General features: G+C 37.8%; 1 protein-coding gene across 1 annotated transcript in view; it reads left to right on the plus strand.

The window, feature by feature from the left end:
* The window catches only part of RBKS (ribokinase), a 78,314-nt gene that overhangs the window by 36,151 nt on the left and 27,237 nt on the right, over positions 1 to 14,926 (plus strand). The window contains exons 5-6 of the mRNA XM_040058082.2: positions 5,305 to 5,469; positions 10,795 to 10,886. Of these exons, the coding sequence (XP_039914016.1) occupies positions 5,305 to 5,469; positions 10,795 to 10,886 (257 nt within the window). The remainder of the gene's footprint in view (positions 1 to 5,304; positions 5,470 to 10,794; positions 10,887 to 14,926) is intronic.

The raw sequence follows: 14,926 nt of genomic DNA on the forward strand, positions 1-14,926 counted from the left end.
AAACAATCTTGTGGATGTAAAACCTTTATAAGAACCAGAAAAGGGAAGTGGATGTGTGGGGCCACGAGGTTCACAGTGGGCTATCTTATGTGGTAGTGTCAGTCTGAAGGGTATATGACAGTCTTGTGATTCACATAGTGACATGAATAATGCCTAATGTTATGTAGTTTGTGCCTCTGAGTATCTGAAAAGTTGTATGCTAAGTTAGCACTGGCCTCAAACTTAATTTAAAATCTAGTGGAAGAGCAAACCTGGTCAGAACTATGCTCTAAAGCAAACAGATGCACAGAATTGGTAATGGTTCTTGTTGTTACTTCTCTCAAAAACCATCTGGCGCCTGAATTGAGTAAATTGCAGTAAAATAGCAGTTCTTATGTGCTTTGCTGTTGCAAGAGACTTTTTTTTTTTTTTTTTTTTTTTTTTTTTTTTTTTTTCTGTAGAAACCTGGCTGATTTGACCTAAACAGGCTTTACAGCAGTTTTCAAAGGGCTTGTCTACACATGCATGCTTTACTGCAGTGGCTATGCTGGCATAGCTGAAACAGCACAGCACTCAATGGACTGATGTAAAGTAGTTTCTGCTAGTTCAAATTATACTTAAAAGGGAAGCATTTGAAGTTGGTGTTGGTGATGGTGTTTTGTACTAAGATGACGGACGAATAAAAAACATAACTATCATTTCTTTAAATTGCCAAGTTTTCATTGCCATATTGTTACACACCTAACCTACCATTCTTGCCAAATCTTTACAAGTATTGATACTTGGGGAAAATACCAACTCAAACCAACTGAGAAAAATCACAGGGAGAAGTAGGAGATTCGCCAGTAAGAGGGTGTATGATGCTGTGATGTATGAATGAAGGCAGAGCAAAAGAAAGCTGTAGAGAACAGTCAGATGAGGCTCTGAAGTAAATCTTCCCTGATGTTACCTCTGTCTTTCTAACTGGTGCTGCAGAATTTCTTGGAAGGTTTTGACTGGTTAGGGAATTGCACAAGTATAACTCACCCACTATTGTAATTGGCAAAGTGCCAAAAATTGGAAACTATCAGGCACATTTGATACTGTCAAAGTTGATTATATTCTGGGACAACACTGTATACTTTAAATAAAAGATAGAAATTATAGAAAGGTTCAATCTCTGCTTTAATGCAGAATGGTAGAGAGATGTTTAATGAGTTTGTAGAGCTGCACTGAAAAATGTGCAGCCCAGAGATGCTGCAATGGTTCCTTCTGGGCTTTTCTCAGAAATCTGTGCACAAATAGTTCTGGGACCTTGTGTTCCTTTCAGTTGCTCTGTGTTATGCTGCTGCCTTTTCAGAAAGTTTTGATTTTACTAAACAGTATACCAGTATAACAGCTTCTATATACCAGGATCCCATACCCTTCAGATCTGTACTTTCTCTCTAAAGGATAAAAGCTGGTGTATCCAGCTGCTTTTCTTAACACATTTTCTTCGAGGTGCATCACACTACTTTGAACTCAAGGTTTTGTTTTCCCTTTCAGTCTGTCTTCTTGCCACTAGCACGTTCTGCTAGCAATGTGGTATTGGATGGTAAGAGCTCCATAAAGTGATGATGTGTGTTGTACCTTGACACACACATGTAGGGAAGGAAAAACCCTCTTTGTGGATAATTTTTTACATGATTACCTCTCAAGGTTATTGCAGCTTTGTCCATATCTGGTACTGACTGCTGATGGTGCCATTATGTTGGCCTAACTCGATTAGAGGTTTGAACAAGTCCGAGACCATTCATATTCATATTCCTAACAAAAATTCAGTGGAGGCACAACAGAGTTTGGCAAGTCATGATTAAAATTCTCTTGATTATTGCAAGTTAGGACTTGGAGCTCACCTACACAGAACACCGCATGATAACCCTCACTTGAGACAGGCATTGTGCTGACTTTATGATAAAGTTATTAATCATTCATGAACAGTGAATAGACATTATTTTGTAAGTTGGGTGTACCTTCAGTACAACTAATAAAAGCACAACTAGTAAAAAAACATTCAAAATATATATTTAGGTAAGGCTAAGTAAACAAGGCAGACTTAGAATACATATGCCAGCTTGTTTGTATTATACTTTCCATAGGGGAAAATCTTTGGTTTGTACCTTCAATTTTATGAAGAAATATCACCTGAATTTTAGAGACTTTCTACATACTGATTTCCTTCATGAACTTGAATGTTTTGTGTGCAAGACTCTTCAATATTTCTAACAAGTGGTTGCCTAGAAATTATGATACCATAACATGCCCCAAACCCACCCTCATATTCATGAACAATGTGATTTGGAAGCATGTTTTTCTTGTAACATTCTTTTCTGGTCACAAATAAAATTTTCTTCTGTGTGAATTATTATGCACAAGCTTTGCGGCTATTGTTACAATTGCTTGTTTGATCTGTTTGCTATTTTGATTAATTCTAAGCACTACTGATGGTTTTTAGACTTGTCATCCAGTTTTAAAGATATTTATTGCACTGTGGTGTTTGCTGGTTTGACATTTGATTTTTCCACCGACACTTCTCATATGGAGTCATCTGTGAGATAACCCTTGTAAAAAAGTCTGTCTTGAGTTATCCATCTTTCTAGATGATAGTAGCAGTAGCAGTTTTAAAAGAACTGACAGTAGCAGTTTCAGAATCTCAACTTAGGACATAGTTTTTATGTATGCAGCATTCATCCTGACTGGACCCAGTCCCCATCTGGTGTAAGCCTGTGCAAGCTTATCAGTTTCATTTTGCTGTTACAGCTTATAGCAAGTGTGAATGTGGCCCTTAATATTCTAGCTGATGTCTGCAAAACTCAAAGTTATATAGATGTTCCAATCAAAACTGATATTTTTTAGTCTAAGAAAAGATATTTTGGAATTAAGAGTAATGAAGTAAATAAATTATTCTCATTCTGCTGTGGGTAACATTTTACCTCACTGGAGCAGTTTTAGAAGTTAGGTCTACAGTTCAAGGCTTCACCTAGGGTTAACAGAGATGCATAGACTTTTCTGGGGAATAGTTTATCTCCTCAAACAGATATCTAAGATATGTAAGACTAAAACACCTTTGAAAATATTTGTCTCTTCTCCTTTTTGAAAGAACATAGAAAAACAATTTTTAGAAATTAGTTTTCTTAGTCTTTTCTAGTGTGTAGGATTTTTTTAAACTTAAAAAATTATTTCATGTTGGACAAGATAAATCTCACCCCTCTTTGCCATCTGTCTTTAACTCTGTTGTCCCTGATGCTGAATTCCCATCTGATTTCCCTGGCAAGAAATAATTGCTTTCAACAAAATGGCTGCTGCTAATACAAAATTTTGTATTAATTGTGAGTGCATGGCTCCAGATTCTGCCTTCATGCGCCCTGGTGCAAGGTTGTGGTGACTGCTGGCATTCAGTAAGTGTGGTATATATAGCTGAGAACAGAATGGGGGAAGGGTTTCCCTCCAGTTTGGGTTTCGTCCTTCTGGACTATTGCACCGCAGTAGGTAGTGCATTTCCCTGGCAGGTTTGAAAGCAGACTCTAAAGTCTCTGACCTTTTGTAGTTACGAAGAAAATCTTCAGACTGTGATCCAGTGTAGCATGGTCTACCTTGAATTTGTACATACGGGTTTAAGCAAACGGCCCTTCTTACTGCCTTGGGCCATCAGCTCCAAAGTCTGATAATAATATACATGTCAGTACAGCTAAATAGTTCAACAAGATAATGCAGCAAGACATGTGAATAGAGTCTGAGATTCTAGGAAGCACAGGGGCCAGGCAGAAATGAAAGAGATTCTTGTTGCTCTGATTCCCTGTCTTTTACTGCTTGCACTGCTGCACCCTAAAGCTATCAAAATATACGCTTCGCAAAATAGGTACAATTTGCCTTTGAATATTTCCTCAACAGGATTCAGATATGTTCGGTAACGTTTACTTGTTGCAGAAAGTTTTTTGTTTTGTTTTCTTTTGTTTTTTATCCAAGATGCCCATCATTGTCTGTTGAAAAGCAGGGCGTTGGCTTTTAAGTGCTGAGGTTTTGCTTTTCATATGCAGCTGTTCTGTACCAAACCATTGACAGCAGAATTGCTTTCGAAAGCTTGGGTCCCTCCCTCTGAGATCACTATATTATTCTTTCCATTGTCCTGCTTTCTTTTTGGAATGTGTTTAGGGAAAGAAGCTTTGCACGTTCTTAGTCAAAGGACTTTGAAGTCCCATTCAACAAAAATAATGTATTGAAAAACATAAATATTTATTTGCAGAGTAATTCAGTTCATTACAGAATTGGTAGCCTTTAATGATTGGCAGTCCTTAAAGGAATCTTCAGCGGGGGCGGGCTGAGCCTGTAAATCAAGGAACAACTGACTTATTGAAGTTAATACCTGAGTGATTAATAATAAATTTTAATTTGAAGGCACCCATGCCTGAAGGTCTCTAAGTGTTGTAACAGAGATTAAAAAAAGAAAGAAGCTGCAATAAAAGAAGGTGATTTGTGTGTCTGAAGAAAAACAAAAGAATATTTGGAACCTACGTAAATGAACCTCACCTAACTGTAAAACAAACGACAAGAATAAAAAGGATCTTAGATGTGCTTTGAGACACTGCCATGCTTCCCCACGCACAGCTTTGCTTAGACCATACTCCTGACCACCTCTAAGAGCAGAAGAAAGTGTGGCCCACCTTCTTTACTCCTGATAAAACTTTCCCTAGACACAGGCATCATCTTTCTGGGCTTTGGTGACAAGCTGGTTCTGGTTTTCATGATGATTAGGAGGCCTAACTTGAAATGTCTCAGGTAAATGGTGCAAGCCTGCTTCTCTGAAATCTAAAGAACATGCATAATTTTCTTAGCTGTGTGAAATACTTTTCGTTCCCAGTTGATGGGAAAATTAAAAATTTTGTACCATTTTTGGCATATGAATTCAATAATCACATTGATGCTTTTCTAAATGCTGCTGGAATATTTTAGGAAGATGCAAATATCACTCTCATTGTGTATCCACCATCTCCACTGTGACTAGTGCAGTGCTCCTTTAGAGTTCACAAAAGTCACCAAAATAAGACTGGGGAATGCCCATACATGATTTTTCCCAAAGGAATTTATATGGTGTTTATTGTGCAGTGTTAGGTCATGAGTACATTGATATTTTTGATTATCCTCTGAAATACTTGTATATTTGAGAATGTCAGCAATGCATACAATTTTAATGGGTTTTTTTGGAAAGTAAATTGAAATACTCATCTGAAATATATCGTAAAAAGTGCAAGAAATTGTTTTACATACTTTATTGCTGAAGTTAAAGTAAAAAACACTTCTTCTCTCTAGGACAGAATGTTATTGTCATAGTCCCAGGAGCCAACCTGCTTTTAAATTTTGAAGACCTGAAGAGGGCTTCTGATGTCATCTGTAAAGCCAAAGTGGTTGTTTGCCAGCTAGAAATAACTCCTGCTGTTTCTCTTGAAGCTCTGAAAATGGCACATGCCAGTGGAGGTAATTTAACATAAACCATTTTCTCTCTTTCATTTGTGCTACATGAAAAATACTCTTTATCGTACTTTCTAAATAAAGGTCCTGTAGTCTATTCTGGTTTCTGTCATTACAGTTTTATTTAGAATTGAAACAATGGCCAACAAATTCAAGCTATGCTAATGAGAGCTGAATTTTCTTTAAAAATTTTGCAGTGTTAACCTTGGATAACAAATCAACTCATACCCTTACAATCTCCCTGTATACATCTGGTGCTGCCTTTCCTCCTGTTTTCGTGCTGTGACTAAATACAGTATGATGTTGGTAGGTCAGGAGCGATGGCCCTGACTCTGCTATGATTCCAGGGCAAAACAGGCATAATGAATGCAAGTCAATAAAGTTCCACACACAGGACATGAAGGAAATTACCTCAAAACCAGACTTATGCCCTTGTTATCACAGCACAGCAGTAGGTAGGGCTGTATTTTTTCGTACGGTAGTTGACATCCTTAAAATAAAAAAAAAAGCGCTTTTTTGTCCTAACCAAAATTCTTAGAGTGTGACTGGGCACGATGCCATTGCATAGACACAGTCACGGTCTGTGAAATTATTAGAAAATTGTTACTGTACTATTCATTTAAATGTAGAGCATTGTTCCTTCAGTGTAGCATATACATAGATGAAAGCTGATATTTTGCTTGAACAGGATGGAGTTTCATTATCAACATAATGTTTTTGTTGTTTAAGTGCCTGTAATGCTTTCAGTTACTCAAACACAATTACCACAGTATTTGAACACTAAGTAAATAATTATGCAAGAGAGGCATCCATAGGAGATTTAAAAAAATTTTTTCCCTTCTATCCAGAAGATCAGACTGGGAGAGGACAGCTCATAGCCTAGTCAGTCATGCAACAGATCAAGGATAGAACCGGGATCAGAACTTACTCTTTTCTTGAAGCTGGACCCAGGCTAGCTCCAGTAGATCATGGCACACTGAAATTGCGGCCTCTCCAGTTCACCTTCTGCACCATGACCTGTTCACCTGTTTTAATTTTGTCATTGCGTTTTATGAGAAGGGATAACAGCATTCTTAATCTAATGGCTAATGGACTCTAGTTGGATCATGAATCAATATTCATGACTATTTTGTCTATTTCTGACTCTATGAACAGTTTTGGCAAGATGCTTCACACTTTTGTCACCCTCCTATGGTAAGATGCCAGCCTGTGACAGAAGAAAAGAATTTTTAAAAAGCAATTGAAAAAATTCAAGCCTGATACACAGAACAGACATGCAAGCACTTAGCAACTGTAGACATCACAATATATCAAGAAAAGATAGTAGTTAACCATGGGCCAGCTGTAGTTCTGCGCTGTCAGTGTGTTATCATTGTGCAGCTCTTCTGTCAGAAGTTTGGTTGCTTCTGCTTTAAAACAATAGGCTACACATGTTCAAATGTCATGTGCCATCAAATCTAAGTAAACAGCTGAGTTTGTAGCACTGTAAAAACGTATCTGCAGCCAACAGTAAATTGTTAATGCCATTTCCCTTCTTGTAGCTTGCAATACCCTCATGTATTATGTAGCACTTCATGTTAGAATGTTCACTTGCTATTCTTGTGTAAAACAGATGCATACCCAGATGCCTCAAACCTCTGTTTCAGTGAGGGTTTTTTGCTTGCTTTTCTTCATTCTTACTGAAAGAAATAAACAAAAGAGAGAAAGAATATGGAAACACAGGCAAGAACTCTTTGATTCTATTCATCTAGATCTGTAAGCTGGAGAGGGATATCTCATCATGTCATGTACATGTCATGACATCCTCTCATTGTGGCACTGATTATTCATTATTCTTGTGACAATCATGGTAGGAAGGAAGGAAGGAAGGAAGGAAGGAAGGAAGGAAGGAAGGAAGGAAGGAAGGAAGGAAGGAAGGAAGGAAGGAAGGAAGGAAGGAAGGAAGGAAGGAAGGAAGGAAGGAAGGAAGGAAGGAAGGAAGGAAGGAAGGAAGGAAGGAAGGAAGGAAGTGTGTTGTAAATAACTATATGAAATAGGTGTAAATTGTAGTGAAAATCTGACTGCACAATTAAAGGTTTTTAGTGGTCGATGGTGAGAAGCTGCTGCTACTTCCAAAAGTCTAGTTTTGGGCTTCTCTAATGACAGACTCCATAAAAGATGGCTGATAATGCCCAGCATATTAATACTGTTGTGAAGAATGAGCTTGAAGCACCCTCAAAGGTTCCATGTCACTTGCAAGAAACATACCTATTTTTTGGTTGCTTTTAATCTTGGGCTATGGTTTTTCATAACAGCTGTTTGTCTGTGGTTAAACTCTTCGTGATTTCTGCCAAAGCACTGTGGTTGCAGCAACCAGGCAATGGAAAATGCCTCCCACCCTACCCTAGCTTTTGAATTATGAATACCAGCTACCTTAAAATTTACTTAAGACTTAATAGCAAGGGAGCTTTCTTTTAAAGATAAGCCTTCACAACAGTATGGAAACGTGCCTGATTTTAACTGTGGTACTGACCTCTGGAAAATAAGTACCTTTCAAGCAGACATCAGAAAATTGTTAAGAGCTTCACAGCCAGCTTCTCCTGAGCATCTCTGTCCATATAGGCACTTGTCCATTTGGGCAGCATGACTTCCAGTGTAATTCCTGAGTCTCATTTTAGGAAACTTTTTTTATACTGTTAAGGATCTTTTGTAAGCCCAGGAAACACAGAGCAGGAGCTTGCTCAATTTCAATACAGAGGAGACAAAGCTAGATGGGAATGCTGGGGATGGACAGTTGATTTCAGGCAAAGGAAATGTAGGAGAGATTTACTTGATTTTTGCTGGTGGCAGAAGAAGAAGGAAATAAGCTGAAAGAGGAACAAAATTGGAACAGAGATTAGGATTTGTTGAATAGAGATTGGAGTATAGAGGTGGAGTCAGGGAGCAGACTGTGGGCACTGGAAGCGGGAAAAGGAATTGTAGGCCATAAAGAGATATGATGTAAAAGTGAAAAAGGTTACAATTGTGTCGTTCCTATGCAAGGAGGCATAAAGAATAAAAACTCATTGAGGAGAATGGATCTTGGCAAAAGGAGAGAAGTAACGAGCTCAAGGAGTAGTCCTGTTGGAATCTCATGAGGTTAAACAAGACCAAGTGCAAGTTGCTGCACCTGGATGGAGCAGCCCTGGTACCAGCACAGGCTGGGGATAAATGGACTGAGAGCAGCCCAGCTGAGAAGGGCTTGGGGGGGCTGGTGGAGGAGAGGCTGGGCATGAGCCAGCCATGGGCCCTCACATGTCCTGGGCTGCATCCAAAGCAGTGTGGGCAGCAGGGCCAGGGAGGAGATTCTGCCCCTCTGCTCTGCTCTGCTGGGACCCCACCTGGAACACTGCATCCAGCTCTGGGGGCCCAGCACAGGAGAGACATGGAGCTGTTAGAGAGAGTCCAGAGGAGATCACCAAGATGATTAGAGGGATGGAGCACCTCTCCTGTGGGGAAAGGCTGTTTGTTCAGCCTGGAAACTAGGGGTGATCTAATTGCTGCTTTCCAGTACCTGAAGGGAGCCTACAAAAAAGATGGAGACAAACTTTTTACAAAGCGTGTAGTGACAGGACAAGGAGAAGTGGCCATCCAGTCCGGGCCATTCTATTATTCTCTCATTCTGTGAAAGAATTTCAGCAGAAAATAAGTTCCTCAGGAGGACCAAAGAGATTATCCTCTTCAAAAGCCATGCTCTTCTTCACAACCTGAAAGAGGATCTTAGAGTTCCTCTATCCCCCCTGATGCTCAGCAGATAGTAAATATGGGAGAAAACTAATAGTAGTGTATTACATTGTGCTCATGACAAGTTTGTATTACTTAAAACCCAAGCTGGAACACTTCCAGTGCTGCTCCTGACCCATTCATACCATATGTCAGTATGACAGCACATGACAGTTTGTTTTCCAGTATGTGCTGCTTGTTTGTTTTACCTAGGAAAGTATACCTTAAAGTTTTATGTTTAAGAAAACTTCATTAGTGTTGCAGTTAAGAAAATAGGAAATGCAAGAGTTAAGGTTGCCTGTGAAACCTTAATTTGTCTCCTTTCTGCATATGTATTATGTTGCAGTCTTTAATTATGTGATCACATGCTGTTTTTTCAGTGGTATGTGATCATATAATTAAAGAGTTTATTATAATACATACTGTATTGTAATAATATAAGGGAGCCAAATTAAGATTTCATTGGAATTCCTAATCCTGGCATCTTCGGACTTCTGAGTAAAAGTCTTTGTCACTTTAATACTGTTCCTTAATGAGACAGGTAGAGAGGCATGATAAAGTTGTACAGTCAAAGGCTAAACCTTTCAAAGTGTTAATCACCTAAACGTCTTGGTACTCAGATTTCAGAAGTCTCTGTGCATCTTTGTCTGTTAGGGCATTAACTGGGAGTCAGAAATGTTCAGAGTCTCTGACTATTACATGCTATAGCTTACAGTCTAAATACGTGTTTAGGACTGAAAATTCAGGCATCCAAATTGGAAGATTTGATCACTGACTATAAGGAATATTTATGAAGTAAGAGTGTGTGCTTTATTTTAAAATGATGGCCTTGTGGTTAAGGCACAAGTATTAATCATAGAATTGGCGAAGTGAAAAACCAAGGCTGCAGACTTCCTGTGTTAATAGTGAGTAAGTCACACTGTTCTCATGACAAACCTTTGCTGCTGCTACAAGGGGCCTTAGGCTACTACAGTTTAAAGTTAGGTTAGCTAACATATTCTATCACATGTTCAGTTTAGGTCTAGCTCTGCCAGATAGCATATTAAAACTATACAGTGCCCTGTCTACACTACAGTTTTATAATGTGACATTTTGAACAAGTTAGGTAATACATTCAGGAGCACATTTAAATCCTTGTCTGGATATGCCCTCCATTACTGCATAACTCGTGATTCTTCATGTACAGAACTCCGATAATGACACTGGAAAATTCTAGAACTAAAACAGTTCTTGTAGAACTTATTAATATCGTGGAAGAAGCATCATCAGTTAAACAAATTGCATTAATGTCTAAGTATTTTCTCTTTTTAAAAATTTTAATAATTTCTTGGGGTTTTTTTCTGTTACTCTTGGGTCATGTTCCCGTCATGACAGGTGCCTGCACATGAATTAGAATGGAACTTTAATATAATAAATAACGCTTTTAGCATTTGTATAAGACGAGGATGCAGAAACTGAGAGTAATTTCTCTGTTAATAATAAATATCTGGGTCTGTGATTGAAACACAATGGTCTTTCAAGTGGTGATTTATGAATCTAAGACACACCAGATTTAGATTTTCTTTTTCTTTTTTTTTTTTTTTTTTCCAGTAAAGACTTTATTTAATCCAGCTCCAGCCCTTGCTGACCTAGATCCAGAGTTTTATACCTGTTCTGATATCTTCTGCTGCAATGAAACTGAGGTAATGGTCATATGTCATGTTAAAGAAGGAGTCTTAAGCAGGAACATTTCAGAAGGATACTCTTCTCAGAAATGCAGCATAGGGAACAGGAAAATTGAGCCATGCTCCTCTTACATAGGACTTCTGGAGTGACAGGTTTGATCCTGACCTAACCAGCAAAGAAGAGTATTCTAAAATAACTTTAGCTTGCACATGAAATTAAATTAGCTGTTTGCAGCAGGAAAGTTGGGTCCAGCCTTCCTTACAAGTAGATCAGCAAAACGCATCCATAAAAGGACACTTGTTAAATGTTATCACTGAGTGGTAAATATTAAAATAGAGTCTTGTCCTTGTTCTGTGGTCTCTTGATATGATTAGCAGGAATGCATTAGCCATAGTGTTCTGACAGTTTTAAATTCTCTTGCCAGGAGGTGATGCACGCTTGTTGCACTTGATGGTAAATAGAAGCTTCATATGCCTCTTCCTGTCAGATCTGTTTTCAGTGAATCTTCTCTAGCCTTCAACTGTATATTTTCCTTTTTTCTTCTTTTCCCTCTCCTTTCCCTCTCTTTTCTAATTCGAGTGTTATTTCTCCCAAAGGAAATTTGTTCTGTTACAAGAGACAAATTAACCATATCTCATAAGACCTTTGTTTAAATTTGCTACTTATTGGCATTAGGCATGGTGTGTTCCTTCCCCTCACCCTCTCCTTATATAAACAGGAATGTGGGAGAAGTAACCTAGTGGATAGGAACCATGCCTTGATCAGAGTTAAAGTTCTCTCTAAGAAACATGATTTCTGCAATGAACATGATCCCTTTGGGTGGAGAGGAGGGGGAAGAGCTAAGAGAAGAGCCTGGACCTGCTTACTTGTAACATTTTTTGTCTGATGACAATGTCTGTCACTGTAAATTTTTTGAAGACTCAATTGCCCTCTTTTGAAATTTCTGTTGAACCCCATCACAAACTGTATCAGAAGTTTTCAGTCTGTGAGTCTTCTAGCATTTAAGGGTCAGCCTAAGTAACCCAAAAGGGCATTCAGATTTTATTTTGGGATGTTTCATTATGTGTCTGCCAAGTTCACATACTCCAGAGAATTCAAGAATTAGCAAAATAGCAAGGTGGAAGATGCCATGGCTCTCCAGGTCTCTGGAAGCCAGAGTTTCCAGAATAACTGGCAGTGATACAGTTTGTGGCTCAGACACTGCCCAACAGATATCAGAATTCAATTCTATGTGATGAAGTGAATGCTAAGGCAAAGTGTTTATTCTTGTTCAGGGGACTCACAGGACACCAGTATCATGTTCTCTTAAGGCTGTCAGAAAGCTCTTATGCCTGGACTGTGCCCCTGGATTGGCTAAATGGTGCAATGGCTCACATCTTGGGCTGAGAACATCCACACTCTCCCACTATTTAGTAAATGTCATTCCGTGTTTGCTTTTTTCATAATGCCACTTGTTAATTTTTTCCCCTTGCAAAAACCTATCCCCCATATGTTAGAAACAAAACTTTGTTTTTCATTACTTGTCTATTCCTGACTTTTCTCCCTTTGCATCACACATGTTAAAGTTTTCCTTTTGTTGTATTTTATTGCTAGGGGACAGTCTTGAAAGAGACATTCTTTGAGAAGTGCAGCTTGCTGGATCCAGGGTTATTATTATTACCACCACATGGAGAAAGGAAAATTACTTCTCTTTAGAGAACAAGAAATACAGGTGTATAATTATAATAGATCCCTGCTCACTCATCTACCTTTTCCTGCAGAGCTCAGGGTACATTTTGTATTCTTTTCTTTTAAAAACTAATTACCATGTGAAGATAGCTAGGATCACTGGATACAAGGTCAGGCACAGAAATATGCTCTCTGCTGTTGAGGAGGCTCATCTCTTTTGAATTTATGAAAATGTTAGACATATGGGAGTTCCTGCCAGCCATATCATGGGAGCATAAATCCAAATGTAGGAATCCTACGGCATATTCTGAGAACAACAATGGCTCATAAATACCTTTGTTTTTAAAAACGTCCTTTTGAAACTTTGCAGTGAAATCAATTATGTTAGCACAAATGTAATATTCAATTTTGTTTGATTTCATTCTCTCTGTGTGTCTGATTTGTATTGAATTGATTTTCAGGGATGAACTATTGCCATTGTTCCTTTCTTTTTGCTGAGAAAAAAAGGAAAAAATCAAGCATTTGTTTTTCTTATGTCACAAGTTTGAGAGTAGATTTTTTAGTAATTGTTATATGTTCATATACCATCTGTTTTCTTGAATGTTTTCTTTCATGATTTTCTTTAATTTCAGAGCACTGTAATGAATACGCTTGAAAAGTCTGATATACAGATAAATGTTTATATACTCAAATAAAGGTTAGCAGTCACATCTCTGCATTGCACTTAAAAGCAACAAGTTAATTCTAAAAATCTTAAAGATAATTCTGATTTTTTTAAACTTTATCCATTCAGCCAACTACATATGCATTTCCATCATCATTTTAAATCAGGAAGTACCTAAGATTTTGGTGATCCTGAACGTGTACTGGGAAAAGATTGTTTTCTCTTTTTTTTTTTTTTTTTCCTTATTGTTTACTGGCAGTCACAGTTAGAAAAGAGCATTTGGATAAGGTGGAATTTTTCTCTAAGCCACTATGGTAATTTTTGTGCATTTTTAGAAATTATTCTCTATGGCCAGATTTATTGAATGTCCTGCTTCCAACTGCCTGCCTTCCTGAGATGTTCTGTTCCAGCTCCGTTGCCTCTCCTACGTGGTATTTCTAAGTCTCAAGTGACTTCCTATAGCCAAAATCCTATTTATGTTCCAGCTTTACCCTTTCTGGAATCTTCTATTTTTTTATCTGGTGTTTTTAGCTACTTCAAGGAAAAAAAAAAACCAACAAACCAACAGTGATTTCTGCTTTATCGCTACTAAGTCTTTTAAATCGTTAATAAATCACCTAGAGTTTGAAGGTGAATTCTTTAGAGCTACCCAGTTCAACTGCTTCTAAAACATTCTTTTTAACACAGATGTATGTTCTAAGACAAGATTAAATTTACACAGATTTTTTTTTCTCAGTTTACCTTTCTTAGTAGCTTACATTTACAAGTATTTATCACAATTTTATCTTAATTTCCCTCTCTTTCTTGTTCACCAAGAAATACTTTAAAAATCCTGTGGTTTGCAGTTTATATGTGAACAGTATGTTTGTAACAGGAGATTATGTTGGATGTCAAACAGAACACCAGCCATATAGTTTAAGACATCTCATAGACTGAGTGAAGTGTTTGTGTTATTAAAGATGAAGAAAAGGGGATGGTCCTTGTGTTTAGCTGCATTATTACTGAGACAGAAGTTTCTGTTATTTACAGCTCTAAAGGTTGGGGTCTTGATCTGCAATGACTTTGTCACAGAATAAAAGTTTAAAGATGTCAGCTATAGTGTCAGCCATGGGATACTGGTTCTCGAACATGCAAATATCAAATATAACATCAGCATTTTATATTCCATTCTTTATTAAATGCTTTAGGATTTAATGAAATAATATGAAATTATCTGGTACAATAGCACAGCTTGTTCTTATGGATTTACGTGCTAGAGAGAAGCAAACAAAATTACACTATCAGTGAATTATCTACCATTAGTTTGTCTAGAAGGCTGTTCACAAGCTGCTCTTTTCACTCTTGCTTGTTGCAATAACAGGGTTTTTTTATGTCTAACATTACTTTCTTTTTATGTGGTTCATGAACAAAAAAAGTCAGAACAAATCTTGCAAGGTTATCAGTTCTTTCTTTGCTTAGCCTGTAGTTCAGTTTTATCTTTTCCCAGAAAGATCAAACTTGTTGAGACTAGTTTGTTAATTCCCAGATGCAGCACAGCCTAATCCCTGAGGTTTGTGCAGGAATGTGCTAGTTCTCCATTCCCTTAATTCTTCTAATGAAAAATAAATGTATCCAATGTCATCCTGGTGAAAACTAATGGTTGTTCTTTTCAGTCATCTATAGCTGTTGAAAAAGAGACAACCCTATACAAGACAAGCTCTTTGGAATCCTTACGCTTTTTTTCCC

The sequence above is a fragment of the Hirundo rustica genome, chromosome 3 (assembly GCF_015227805.2).
Source record: "Hirundo rustica isolate bHirRus1 chromosome 3, bHirRus1.pri.v3, whole genome shotgun sequence".
In the NCBI taxonomy this organism is placed as follows: domain Eukaryota; kingdom Metazoa; phylum Chordata; class Aves; order Passeriformes; family Hirundinidae; genus Hirundo; species Hirundo rustica.